Raw genomic sequence first — 15,010 nt, 5'->3', positions numbered from 1 at the left:
AGGTAGTGCATTCCAGACCTCCACAACTCTCTGGGAGAAGAAGTTTTTCCTTAACTCTGTCCTAAATGACCTACCCCTTATTCTCAAACCATGCCCTCTGGTACTGGACTCTCCCAGCATCTGGAACATATTTCCTGCCTCTATCTTGTCCAATCCCTTAATAATCTTATATGTTGCAATCAGATCCCCTCTCAATCACCTTAATTCCAGCATGTACAAGCCCAGTCTCTCTAACCTCTCTGCGTAAGACAGTCCGGACATCCCAGGAATTAACCTCGTGAATCTATGCTGCACTTCCTCTATAGCCACTGAGTCTTACTTCAGTGGTTGGTAAATTGATGGAGAAGATCATGAGAAGCAGGATTTATGAACATTTGGAGAGGTATAATATGATTAGGAATAGTCAGCATGGCTTTGTCAAGGGTAGGTCGTGCCTTACGAGCCTGATTGAATCTTTTGAGGATGTGACTAAACACATTGTTGAAGGAAGAGCAGTAGATGTAGTATATATGGATTTCAGCAAGGCATTTGATAAGGTACCCCATGCAAGGCTCATTGAGAAAGTAAAGAAGCATGGGATCCAAGGAGACATTGCTTTGTGGATCCAGAACTGGCTTGCCCACAGAAGGCAAAGAGTGGTTGTAGACGGGTCATATTCTGCATGGAGGTCGGTGACCAGTGGTGTGCCTCAGGGATATCTTCTGAGACCCTTACTCCGTGATTTTTATAAATGACCTGGATGAGGAAGTGGGGGGATGGGTTCGTATGTTTGCTGATGAAACAAAGGTTGTCGGTGTAGTGGATAGTGTGGAGGGCTGTCAGAGGTTACAGTTGGACATTGATAGGTTGCAAAATGGGGCTGAGAAGAGACAGATGGAGTTCTACCCAGGTAAGTGTGAAGTAGTTCATTTTGGTAGGTCAAATATGATGGCAGAATATAGTATTAATCGTAAGGCTCTTGGCAGTGTGAGGGATCTTAGGGTCTGAGTCCATAGGACGCTCAAAGCAGCTCCGCAGGTTGACTCTGTGGTTAAGAAGGGATACGGTGTATTTATCTTCATCAATTGTGGGATTTAGGAGCCAAAAGATAATGTTGCAGCTACATAGGACCCTGGTCAGACCCCACTTGGGAGTACTGTGCTCAGTTCTGGTTGCTTTACTACAGGAAGGATGTGGAAGCCATAGAAAGGGTGCAGAGGAGATTTACAAGGATGTTGCCTGGATTGGGGAGCATGCCTTATGAAAACAGGTTGAGTGAACTTGGCCTTTTCTCTTTGGAGTGACAGAGAATGAGAGGTGACCTGATAGAGGTGTATAAGATGATGAGGAGCATTGATCATGTGGATAGTCAGAGGCTTTTTCCCAGGGCTGAAATGGCAGGGGTAAGTTTTTTACGCAGACAATGGTGAGTGCGTGGAATGGGCTGCTGGCAGCGGTGGTAGAGGTGGATATGATAGGGTCTTTTTAGAGACTTTTGGATGGGTACATGGAGCTTAGAAAAATAGAGGGTTTTGGGTAACCCTGGTAATTTCTAAGGTGGGGACATGTTCGGCACAACTTTGTGGGCCGAAGGTCTTGTATTGTGCTGTAGGTTTTTCTATGTTTCTAGGTCTGAATATTCTTAGAAGATGGAACTGCTCCCAGAGGACTCAGCTGAGAAGGGTAGAGGTATTTTTCATTCAGATAAAGGTGATGGAAGGAAGGAAGTGGACAGGAAGCAAACAGCTCAGGTGGCCTGATCCTGTTGTCTACACATTATATAACAGCATAAAACCATCCAGACCCGAGACTAGGAGCCAATCATAAAGAGCAAGAACAGATCAGAGTTCTTGCTATGGTCTCAGGCTTAGAGCTGGACATCCCCACTTCTTCACTGGGTGGTCACTCTGAGCAGTTCATTGTCTCACCTGACACATGGATGCTCTGCTTGGTTGCAACATGTTCGGCTGACAACAGGGAGGTAGCAGTATGAATGACCAGGAAGAGGAAACCAGGGCAGGTGAGGCTTCTGCTGAAAACCTGGGGAGGCAACAAACATTTAGAGTTAACAAGAAGTGTGCTGCTGTAAGCAGGGACTCACCAGCCCTGCAGACGCAATGTCCATATCTACCCATTCCACACTAAACTCACCTTGTGGCCAGAGGAGGCTGCCCACTCTCTAAATAGTCATGTAGACCAAACACAATCAATAATTTTATAGAAACCTTCCCCTGACATCAGGGTAGATGAACGTTTCAGCCAATTCATGATGCAGCTCGATCATCATAAGGTGTACCCTTTTATTAGTACTTGGGTGTTGGTTGGGGGTTGTGGAGGGGGAGTGCCATGTGTGTTTTTGATTGGCTGGATACCTTAAGATTCTCAATTAACCTGACCAATCAGTGTAAGTCGAGATTCTCCTGATTTGGGACTCATTTTGTTCAGCTTTCAGTGGCATCCCTCATTGATGAACGTAACACATTCCATGTCTTAGGAACGTCAGGAGATAGTGCCTTCAGAACCATTGTTCACTCTTTCTATGAAAACTTCCCCCCCCCCCACTCTCCTGCCCCCAGTTATCCTCTCTTCAACCCTTCTCCAATCTCCCACCGACTCTGCTGCCACTCATACGGACAGTGTGCCAGCACTGTGTCTCACAACCCTCTTACAGCTCCTCACAGACCTTTTTAACAATTTTCCCCAACTCAAATTTAAATCTGTATGCCTGGTCCTTGAATCACCCATCACTGGAAGCAGTATCCCTCTCCCTCAGACACACTGTGATCTTATCCAAGTCTATCACACCTTCTTCCCATCTTCTCTGCTCCCTTAGATTCTCCCTGATCCTGACTGACCCCTCCTCTGGGACACCCTTTCTGGGGCTTTCTCATTCCTCCCAAAGAGCAGTGCACAGTGCCAGAGTGATTCCTGCAGATGTGGCCCAGTGACAGCATGTACCTGTACACCTTTAACTCCCTTACTGTTTATGAAAGATTTTATTAATCCCTCTCCCATCTTCACCACTCTTTTCTTCAACCCTTTCTCATTTTCATTCCCTCTAATGTTCACCCCGCACCATCTTCACAGAGCCTCTCTCATTTTCATCCCTCCCATATTCACAGAGTCTCTCATATCTTCATCCTTCTCCCATCTTCACTGAGCTGGGAAATTATCCCCTGTAACCTGAAACAACTCCATTGAACATCAGAGAGACAGAAACTGCACATGCTGGAATCTAGAGCAAAACAATCACACACACATCCTTGTAAAGACCTTGTGTTTGACTGTCCGTAGCCTCCCATCTAATTGGTTAGACATGGACTGATTAAGGATTGTCAGCATGGCTTCATGTGTAGTAGGTCATGTCTAACCAATCTTACAGAGTTTTTCGAGGAAGTTCCAGGGAAGAAGATGAAGGCAAAGCAGTGGATGGTTGTCTACTTGGACTTTAGTAAGGCATTTGACAAGGCCCTACATGGGAGGCTGGTCAAGAAGGTTCGGTTGCTCAGCATTCAGGATGAGGGAGTAAATTGGAGTAGACATTGGCTTTGACATCCGGCTGCTCACCCTCACCCTCATGAGAATACCATGGACCTAATCTGAGACATCCCTGACCCTGGCACCAGAGATGCAACAGACCATGCAGGTGTCTCTATTGTTCCCACAGAATCTCGTCTCTGTTCCTCTGACTATGGAATCTCTTAACAAAACTGCAGTCCTCTTCACCTCTCTACTCTTCTGAGCCACAGGACCAGAGTCAGTGCCAGAAACCCTGTCACTGTTGCTGCCCCTGGTGGGTTGTGCCCCTTTACAGTATCTAATGTTGTATATTATTATTGAGGGCAACAGCCACAAGTGTACTCTGCATTGGGTGTGCATTTCCCTTCCTTCTCCTGACAGTTATCCATCTCCTACAATCTCGGGGTGATCTCCTTTATACTCTAGTCTGCTCAAAATGAATACAAACATAGTACTTGCCTTCCTTTCTAGCATCTCAACCTGCAAGTTAAACTTCAGGGAATCCTGCACAAGGATGTTCAAGTCACTTGGTACCTCTCATTTTTGAATTTCTCTCTGTTTAGAAAATAGTCTATGCCTTTATTCCTTCTACCAAAGTGCATGACTACACTGTCTCCTAACTGCCACTTCTTGCCAATTTCTTCAACTCCGTCTTCAGACTCCCTGCTTCCGGAACACTACTTGCCTCTCCACCTATCTGCAAACTTGATCATAAAGCCATCAATTTCATCATCCAAATTGTTGGCATGTAATGTGAAAAGGAGTCCAATACCGACGCATTGCAGAACACCACTTGTCACTGGCAACCAACCAGAATAGGCTCCATTTATTCCCACTGTTTGCCTCCTGCCAATCAGCCAATCTTCTATCCATGCTTGTATCTTCCCCGTTATGCCATGGGTTCCTATCTTGTTAAGCAGCCTCATGTCAAAGGCCTTCTGAAAATCAAAAATAAACAACATCCACTGCCTCTCATTTGTCCATCCTGCTTGTTATCTCTTCAAAGATTTCCAACAAATTTGTCAGGCAAAATTTCCCCTTAAGGAAACCATGCTGACTTTGGCCTAGAATCATAGTCATAGAAAAATACAGCACAAAAACAGGCTATTTGGCCTGTCAACTCTGCACTGAACCAATTAAGCTGCCTACTCCCAATGACCTGCATAGGAACCATTTTCCTCTATACCCCTACCATCCATGTATCTATCCAAATTTCTCTTAAACAATGAAATTGAGCTTGCATGCACCACTTGTGCTGGCAGCTTACTCTGAATGAAGGCATTTCCCCTGATGTTCCCCTTAAACTCTTCACCTTTCACCCTTAACCCATGACCTCTGGTTGTAGCCCCACCCAACCTCAGTGGAAAAAGTCTGCTTGCATTTACCCTATACCTCTCATAATTTTGTATACCTCTATCAAAACTTTTTTCAGTCTTTTACATTCCAAGGAATACACTCCTAACCTATTCAATCTTTCCACATAACTCAGGTCCTTTAGATCCAGCAACATCCTTGTAAATGTTTTCTGTATGCTTTTAACCTTATTTACATCTTTCCTGCAGGTAGGTGGCCAAAACCACTCATAATACTCCAAATTAGGCTTCACTAAAGTCTTAAAGGCTTCAGCATAACATCCCAATTCCTGTACTCAGTACTTTGACTCATGAAGGCCAATGTGCTAAAAACTTTCTTAATAACCCTTAACTACCTGTGACACCACTTTCAATGAATTATGTACCTGTATTCCCAGGGGTGTGTGCTTAGCCCACTGCTCTACTCTCTATATACATGACTGTGAGGCTAGACATAGCTCAAACATCACCTATATACATGCTGATGATACAACCATTGTTGGTAGAATCTCAAGTGGTGATGAGAAGGCATACAGGAGTGAGATATGCTAACTAGTGGAGTGGTACCGCAGCAACAACCTGGCACTCAATGTCAGTAAGACTAAATAGCTGATTGTGGACTTCCAGAAGGGTAAGACAAAGGAACACATACCAATCCTCATAGAGGAATCAGAAGTGGAGAGAGTGAGCAGTTTCAAGTTCCTGGGTGTCAAGATCTCTGAGGATCTAACCTGGTCCCAACATATTGATTCAGCTATAAAGAAGGCAAGACAGTGGCTATACTACTATGTCCTGTTACAAGTGGCTGGACACTTAGAGTCTAAGTTTCCTGGTGTTTAGAACAAGAGCATTCTTACACAGACATACTGTATGTCCAAAAAGGCTGAATCAGAATCAGGTTTAATATCCATAAGACCATAAGGTACTGGAGGAGACTTAGGCCATCTGGCCCATCAAGTCTGCTCTGCCATTTCACTATGGCTGAACCATTTTCCCTCTCAGCCCCGATCTCTTGCCTTCTCTCAGTATTTCTTCATGCCTTGAGCGATCCAAAATCTAGCAACCTATCAAAGAATCTATCAAAGAGTGCAAATGTAACTCAACTCTTTGGGAATGGAGGAAGACAAATGAGAGAACATTATAGGCCAGTTAGCCACACCTCACTGGTTGGGAAAGTGTTGGAGTCCATTACTAAGGACAAGGTTTTGGACTACTTGGAGACTAATAATAAGTCAAAGTCAGCATGGTTTCTATGAAGGGAAATATCCCTGACAAATCTGTTAGAGTTCCTTGAGGAAGTAACAAGCAGGGTGGACCAAGGAAGGGTAGTGCATGTAATTTACTTAGATTTTCAGAAGGTATTTGACAAGGTGCCTCACATGAGGCTTCTTAACCAGATAAAATCCTATGGTGTTACAGGAAAGATACTGGCATGGATAGAGGAATGGCTGACATACAGGAGGCAGTGAGTGGGAATAAAAGGTGCCTTTTATCTGGTTGGCTGCCAGTGACTAGCGGTGTTCCTCAGAGGTCAGTGATGGGACCACTACTTTTCACATTGTTTGTCAATGATTTAGATAGTGAAATTGATGGCTTTGTGGCAAAGTTTGTGGATGATATGTAGGTAGGTGGAGGGGAAGCAATGGAATTGCAACTGGACTTAGACAAATTGGAAGGATGGGCAAAAAAAAGTGGCAGATGGAAAACAGTGTTGGGAAATGTATGAAAAAACATATTGGTAAAAGGAACAAGAATGCAGATTATTATTTAAATGGAGAGAAAGTTCAAACATCAGAGATACAGAAGTCTTTGTGCAAGACTCCCAAAAGGTTAATTCACAGGTCAAGTCTGTGGTAAAGAAGGCAAATGCAATGTTGGCATTTATTTCAAAGGGAATATAATATAAAAACAAAGAGATAATGCTAGAGCTTTATAAGACACTAGTTAGGTTGCACTTGGAATATTGTTAACAGTTTTGGGCCCCTTATCTTAGAAAGGGTGTATTGTCATTGAAGAGAGTTCAAAGGCGGTTCATGAGGATGATTCCAGGAATGAAGGGGTTAACATGAATAGTGTTTGACAGCTTTGGGCCTGTACTCACTGAGATTCAGAAGAATGTGTGGGGATCCCATTGAAACCTACTGAATGTTGAAAGGACTAGATAAGGTGGATGTAGAGAGGAAGTTTCCTCTGATGGGGGTATCCAGAACTAGAGGCACAGCCTCAAAATCAAGGGGCAAGCTTTTTTAGAAAAGAAGTAAGAAGGAATTGTTTTAGCCAAAGAGCAGTGAATCTGTGGAATGCTCTGCCACAGACTACCATGAACAGCAAGTCCATGGGGATATTCAAAGCAGAAGTTGATGGATTCCTAATTGGTTGGAGCATCAAGAGATATGGTGAGAGGGCAGGTGATTTGGAACAAGAAGGCAGTGGGAGAGCACCTAAGGATTTCCAGCGGGAAGACATTTTGAGTTCTCGGGGGAAGAGAGAGGCCAGACTGTGCAGACGTGTGACATCAGCCAGTTGAGCGCGAACAATTTAAAAAGAAGGCAGCTGTATCCAGTGGGCAGCGTTGGGTGCAGGCAGCGGAGTGAGAGGCAGCAGAGTGAAAGGGCTTTGGCTGCACAGGCTTCGGCGGTAACGGGACGAGGTGAGGCAGTTGTTGATTGCAAAAGGAGTGTGTGAGGCCAGTTTTCTGTGGTCGGTGTCAGATGTGGGAGGTCTTGGAGTCTCCCAGCATCCCGAACGGCCACATCTGCACCTGGTGCATCGAGATGCAACTCCTAAGGGACCGTGTTAGGGAACTGGAGCTGCAGCTCGATGACCTTTGTCTGGTCAGGGAGAGTGAGGATGTGATAGAGAGTAGTTACAGGCAGGTGGTCACTCTGGGGTTACAGGGGACAGAGAAATGGGTCACAGTCAGGAGAGGGAAGGGGAAGAGTCAGGTACTAGAGAGTACCCCTGTGGCTGTACCCCTTGACAATAAGTACTCCTGTTTGAGTACCGTTGGGGGGGCAGTCTACCTGGGGGAAGCAACAGTGGCCGTGCTTCTGGCACAGAGTCTGGCCTTGTGGCTCAGAAGGGTAGGGAAAGGAAGAGGAAGGCAGTAGTGATTGGGGACTCTATCGTCAGGGGTTCAGACAGGTGATTCTGTGGATGCAGGAAAGAAAGTCGGATGGTATTTTGCATCCCAGGTGCCAGGGTCCGGGATGTTTCTGATCGCATCCAAGATATCCTGCGGTGGGAGGGAAAACAGTTAGAGGTCGTGGTACATATAGGTACCAATGACACAGGCAGGAAAAGGGAAGAGGTCCTGAAAGAAAACTACAGGGAGTTAGGAAGGAATTTGAAAAGCAGGACCTCAAAGGTATTAATCTCGGGATTACTGCCTGTGCCACGTGACAGTGAGAATAGGAATAGAATGAGGTGGAGAATAAATGCGTGGCTGAGGGATTGGAGCAGGGGGCAGAGATTCAGATTTCTGGATCATTGAGACCTCTTTAGGGGCGGGTGTGACCTGTACAAAAAGGACAGGTTGCACTTGAATCCCAAGGGGACCAATATCCTGGTGGCAGGTTTGATGGAGCTGTTGGGGAGGGTTTAAACTAGTTTGGCAGGGGGTAGGAATCAGAATGTGAGTGCAGGGATTAAGGTAGAAGGACAAGGGCATGATGCTAAGAGTTCTGAGTTGATGAGGAAGGACAGGCTGTGAACAGAACATAATTGTAGCCAGTTAAGTGGGTTGAAATGTGTCTGTTTCAATGCTAGGAGGATTAGGAAAAAGGAGGATGAAATTAGAGAATGGATTAGTACGTGGAACTATGATGTTGTGGCCGTTACTGAAACTTGGTTGGAGGAAGGGCAGGATTGGATGATGCAGGTCCCGGGGTTCAGGCGTTTTAAAAGGAATAGGATGGGAGGTAAAAAAAGGGAGGAGTGGCATGGCTGGCCAGGGATAGTATAACGGCTATAGAAAGGAAGGAAGCTGCAGAAGGAGTGTCCACGGAGTCAGTCTGGGTGGAAGTCAGAAATAGGAAGGGATCAATCACTGTGCTGGGAGTAGTCTATAGGCCCCCAAACAGCCCTCGGGACACCGAGGAGCAGATAAGCAGGCAGATTTTAGAATGGTGCAGGAAATACAGGGTAGTACTAATGGGTGATTTCAACTTCCCTAATATTGACTGACACCTCCTGAGTGCAAGGGGGGATAGATGGGGCTGAATTTGTCAGGCGTGTTCAAGAAGGATTCCTGACACAGTATGTGGACCGACTGACGAGAGGAGAGGCTATACTGGATCTAGTTCTGGGTAATGAACCTGGTCAAGTGACAAACCTCTTGGTGGGGTTGCATTTTGGTGAGAGTGACCACTAGCTTCAACATAGCTATGGAGAGGGATAAAATCGGACAAAATGGTAAAGTGCTTATCTGGGGAAGGGCTAACTTTGAAGGGTTGAGGCAGGAACTAGCGAGAGTAAATTGGAAACAGATGTTCAAAGGGGAAAGCACAGAAGTAATTTGGGAGAAGTTTAGGGACCACTTGAGCTGGGTTCAGGATAGGTTTATCCCACTGAGGCAAGGAAAAAATGGTAGGAAAAGGGAACCGTGGCTGACAAAACATGTGAGGCAACTCGTCAAGAGGAAAAAGGAAGCATATGTAAGATATAAGAAGCAGGAAGTAGGAGGGGCTTATGAGAAATATAGGGTAGCCAGGAAGGAGCTAAAGAAAGGACTTAGGAGAGCTTGAAGGGGGCATGAGAAAGCCTTGGCATGTAGGATTAAGGAGAACCTCAAGGCATTCTATACGTATGTGAAGAACAGGAGGATGACGAGAACGAAGGTGGGACTGCTAAAAGATAAAGAGGGCAACATGTGCCTGGAAGCGGAGGAGGTTGGGGAGGTACTAAATGAATACTTTGCTTCAGTATTCACAAGTGAAAAGGATCTAGATCAGGATGAGGTCGAAGTAGAGCGGGCCTGTGTGCTGGACAATGTGGAGATTAAGGAAGAAGAAGCGTGCTGGACCTTCTTAAAAACATTAAGATTGATAAATCCCTTGGGCCAGTTATGATACACCCCAGGTTGTTGTGGGAATTGAGAGAAGAGATTGCAGGAGCATTAGCTATGATCTTTGAATCCTCTTTGGAGGCAGGGGAAGTGCCAAAGGACTGGAGAATGACAAATGTAGTTCCCTTCTTTAAAAAAGGTAATAGGGAGAAACCTGGGAACTATAGACCGAAGAGTCTTACGTCGTTGGTATGCAAACTACTGGAAAGGATTCTTAAGGATAGGATCTACGAACATTTGGAGAAGTACAGTCTACTCATGGATAGTCAACATGGCTTTGTGAAGGGAAGATCGTGCCTCATGAGCCTAATTGAGTTTTTTGAAGAGGTAACAAAAGCAATTGATGAGGGTAGGGCAATGGATGTGGTCTACATGGACTTTAGCAAAGCATTTGACAAGGTCCCTCACGAGAGACTCATCCAGAAAATCATGAGGCATGGGATAAGTGGAACCTTGGCTGTTTGGATAAAAATTTGGCTTAAAGGAAGAAAGCAGAGGGTAGTTGTGGAAGAAAAGTATTCTGCCTGGAGGTCAGTGACTAGTAGAGTGCCGCAGGGATCTGTCCTGGGACCCCTACTATTTGTGATTTTTATAAAATAGCTGGATGTAAAGGCGGAATGATAGGAGAGTAAGTTTGCGGATGACATGAAGATCGGAGGAGTAGTGGATGGAGCTGTAGGTTGTCGAAGGTTACAAGAGGATATAGACAGGCTGCAGAGTTGGGCAGAAAAATGGCAGATGGAGTTCAATCCGGACAAGTGTGAGGTGATGCATTTTGGAAGGACAAACCAGAAGACTGAGTACAGGATTAATGGTCAGTTACTTAAGAGTGTGGATGAACAAAGGGACCTTGGGATTCAAATCCATACATCCCTCAAGATCGCTGCACAGGTTCATAGGGTGGTTAAGCAGGCCTATGGGATGCTAGGCTTCATTAACAGGGGGATCGAGTTCAAGAGCAGAGAGGTCATGTTGCAACTCTACAAATCTCTGGTGAGACCGCACTTAGAGTATTGTGTTCAATTCTGGTCACCTCATTATAGGAAGGATGTGGAAGCTATGGAGAGAGTGCTGAGGAGATTTACCAGGATGTTGCCTGGTTTGGAGAACAAGTCATATGAAGCAAGTTTAGCAGAGCTGGGACTTTTCTCTTTGAAGTGTAGAAGAATGAGAGGGGACTTGATAGAAGTCTACAAGATTGTGAGAAGCATAGATAGGGTGGATAGTCAGTACCTGTTTCCCAGGGCACCAATAGAAAACACCAGAGGGCATATGTACAAAATTAAGGGAGGGAAGTTCAGGGGAGACATCGGGGTAAGTTTTTTTACACAGAGGGTTGTGAGTGCCTGGAATGACTTGCCAGGGATGGTGGTGGAGGCTAAAACATTAGGGGTATTTAAGAGCCTCTTGGACAGGCACATGGATGAAAGAAAAATGGAGGGTTATGGGGTAGTGTGGGTTTAGTACTTTTTTTTTAAGGATTATATGGGTTGGCACAACATGGAGGGCTGAAGGGCCTGTACTGTGCTGTAGTGTTCTATGGTTCTATGGTGTATAGGGTTGAAGGGAATCTGGAATCAACCATTATGAACTGACGGAGTGGACTCAATGGGCTGAATGGTGTATCCTGCTCCTAAGTCTTATGACCTAACCCCTGCTTAAATATACATAAAGACTTAACCTCCACAGCTGCTTGTGGCAACAATCTCCACAGATTCACCATTCCCTGGCTAAAGAAATTCGTCTTCATCTCTGTTCTAAAAGGACCCCCTCTATTCTGAGACTCTGACCTCTGAGTCTTAGATTCCCCCACCATAGGAAACATACTGTCCCCATCTACTCTATCAAGGCCTTTTACCATTCAATAGGTTTCAATTAGGTCACCCCTCATTCTTCTGAATTGTAGTGAATACCGGCACAGAGCCATCAAATGGGGTTCATATGACAAGCCATTCGATCTAGTAATTGTTTTTGTGACCTCCTTTGAATCCTCTCCAGTTTCAGAATGTCCTTTCTGAGATAAGGGACCCAAAACTGCTCATAATACTCCATGAGGCCTCACCAGTGCTTTATAAATTCTCAACATTACTACCTTGCTTTTAAATTCAAGTCCTCTTGAAATGAATGCTAACATTGCATTTACCTTCCTCACCACAGACTCAACCTGCAAATTAACCTTCAGGAAATCCTTTTGTGCCACAGATTTTTGTATTTTTCTCCATTTATAAAATTGTCATTTCTTCTATCAAAGTGCTGACCATACACTTCCTGACACTATATTCCAGCTGGCTCTTCTTTGCCCATTCTCTTAATCTGCTTAAGTCCTCTGCAGCCTCTCTGCTTCCTCAAAACTACCTGTTCCTCCACCTATCTTCGTATCGTTTGCAAACTTTGCAATAAAAAGCCATCAATTCCATCAACCAAGTCATTGACATATAATGTAAAAAGAAGGGGGTCCAACACAGACCCCCGTGGAACACTACTGGTCACCGCATTCAGCCAGAAAAGGCTCCCTTTATTAAATCACACTCTTTTTCTCATGTCAATCAGTCACTACTTTATCCATGCCAGAATAATATATCACTCACATATATCATGAAATATATTGTTTAGCAGCTGCAGTACATTGCAACAGATAACAATAAGAAACTATAAATTAAAGCAAGTATATATATTAATTAAGTTAGGTAAATAGTGCAAAACAGGAGGGAAAAATAGTAAAGTAGTGTGTATAGATTCATAGTCCATTCAGAAATCTGATGACGGAGGGTAAGAAGCTGTTCCTAAAATACTGAGTGTGTGTCTTCAGTCTCCTGTACCACCTCCTTGATGGTAGCAATGAGAACAGGGTGTGTTCTGCATGATAGGGGTCCTTAATGATGGGTGCTGTCTATTGAAGGTGACAGGGCAGATGCTGGGATCTATTCACCCATGGGAAATTCTTGGATAGGGACAAAAGAGATGGTCATTTACCATTGAGGTAATCATAAACAGAATAACACACACAAAATTCTGGAGGAACTCTATCTACACTTTCTGACTCTGACTATCTACACTATCTGACTCTATTTACACTATCTGACTGACTATCTACACTATCTGACTCTATTTACACTATCTGACTGACTATCTACACTATCTCTGCCTCTCATGGTTTTTAAATTGCTGTTATTTATAGATATGAAGGATCTCCCCTCAGCCTCAGACTCTCCCTACTTAGACAACTTAGACAAAGTTGAATTGTTTTCTCTGAATGTCAGAGGCTGAGGGGCCAAACAGCTGGTATTTTATCATCTTATCCCAGGGTGGAAATGTCAAATATTGAGGATACTGGTTTAAGTGAGGGAAGGAAAGTTTTTACGCACACTGTGTATGTGTGTGTGTGGTCTTGTGTTCTAGACCACTTGCAATGAATGCTAACATGGCATTTGCCTTCCTCACCACCAGCTCAACCTGCAAGTTAACCTTCAGGATGTTCTGCACAAGGACTCCCAAGTCCCTCTGCATCTCAGATTCCTGGAGTTTTTTTTTTCCCGTTTAGAAAATAGTCCACACATTGATTTCTACTACCAAAGTGCATGACCATGCATTTTCCAACATTGTGTTTCATTTGCCACTCTCTTGCCTATTCTCCTAATCTAAATCCTTCTGCATCCTACCTACTTCCTCAACACTACCTGCCCCTCTATCAAAGTATCATCTGCAAACTTGGCAACAAAGCCATCTATTTCATCGTCTAAATCATTTATATACAGCATACAAAGAAGCGGTACCAACACTGACCCTTGCAGAACACTACTAGTCATTGGCAGCCAACCAGAAAATGATCTTTTTATTCCCACTCGCAGCTTCCTACCAATCAGCCAATGCTCTAACATGTTAGTAACTTTCCTGTAACGATCTTCAATCGTTTGCAACCTGCCAGCGTTTTCTATGTCACTCCAGATCCCAGCAGCGGCTGTATCTGTGTCTACAGGGAGATGGGTTTAGTTCCGAATGACATCAGGGTAAGCACGGACATGGATGGGCTGAACGGCATGTTCCTGTGCTGTACAGTTATATCGGGAAATTGTGGGCGATGAGGAACCGGCACACAGCAGGAGATGGGCCAGGGTGCGCTCCCTCCCCTTCCTTACACACTCCACCGTGCATCCGTTTGACCTGGAACCCTCTCCATGGGGCTCCTCTACCCTGACTGCCCTGGGCATGGCGGTGCCGCCAGAGTGGAGGGAGCCTGGTGCTCACCCTCCTGCTCTCCCCAAGGTCACTGCGGCACCGCCGTCACCCAGTGCCCGGGACTCACCATCACGCCGCTCAGCAGCGGAAGAAAGGGCTCAGACAACCGATCGGTTCCTGATTCCGCTGTCGGTCCTGGTCCTGGTCGCGCTGCAGTGTGGACCTCAACTCAGCGTCAGCAACTGAGTGTGGCTGCGGATTGCGGCTGCGGATTGCGGACGGCAGTCGGGGTGCCAGGGACGGGCGGGGCTCCCGGAGGTTCCGCAGATAATTTGCGGGGGGAGGGGGTGCAATGAAGTGCTTCGAAAGAACCCCCGAGGCCGCTTGGCCCATCTCTTCAGCGCGAGTTGCGAAAGCAGACTTCTGTGCACTCCAGTCCTGAGCGATAGTTTTTGCTGTCCTGTTATAGGAAAGACGTGGTAAAACTGATAAGAATGCAGAAGAGACTTAGAGGATATTCCCAAGGTTAGAGCATCTGAGTTATGGAGAGAGGTTGGCCGGACTGTATATTTATTTCTTGCAATTTAGGAGAGGGAGGAGCGAGTGTTTAAAATAATGAGAAGCATAGAAACGGTAGACTATAGCAGTCTCTTCCCCAGAGCAAAGGAGTCCAAAACCAGGGGGATAGATTTAGGATGAGAAGAGAAATAATGAAAAGGATCTGAGGGGCAATATTTTCACCCAGAGGGTGGAGAGCCTTTGCAACAAGCTGCAGAGGAAGTAGTTGAAGCAGGTGCAATAGAATCTTTTAAGGCTAATTTGAACAGAGACATGGAGTGTAAGAGGTGAGGGTCCATGGGTTACTTTGTTACTCAAATGAGGATTGGTGGCAGGTGATCAGGGTTAGGTTACAAGAAAG

The 15,010-nt window shown here is 45.2% G+C and overlaps 1 protein-coding gene across 1 annotated transcript in view; it reads right to left on the bottom strand.

Moving 5' to 3' along the window:
• hapln4 (hyaluronan and proteoglycan link protein 4) overlaps nt 1-14,318 on the bottom strand; it is a 45,549-nt gene extending 31,231 nt beyond the window's left edge. Inside the window, exons 1-2 of the mRNA XM_059990937.1 lie at nt 14,219-14,318; nt 1,908-2,019 (exon numbers count right to left, since the gene is read on the bottom strand). Coding sequence (XP_059846920.1) covers nt 1,908-2,019; nt 14,219-14,221 — 115 coding nt within the window. The 5' untranslated portion in view covers nt 14,222-14,318. The remainder of the gene's footprint in view (nt 1-1,907; nt 2,020-14,218) is intronic.
• Between the last annotated feature and the right edge of the window lie 692 nt (nt 14,319-15,010).

The sequence above is a fragment of the Hypanus sabinus genome, chromosome 16 (assembly GCF_030144855.1).
Source record: "Hypanus sabinus isolate sHypSab1 chromosome 16, sHypSab1.hap1, whole genome shotgun sequence".
Classification (NCBI taxonomy): Eukaryota; Metazoa; Chordata; class Chondrichthyes; order Myliobatiformes; family Dasyatidae; genus Hypanus; species Hypanus sabinus.
This window is presented reverse-complemented; position numbering and strand designations above follow the sequence as displayed.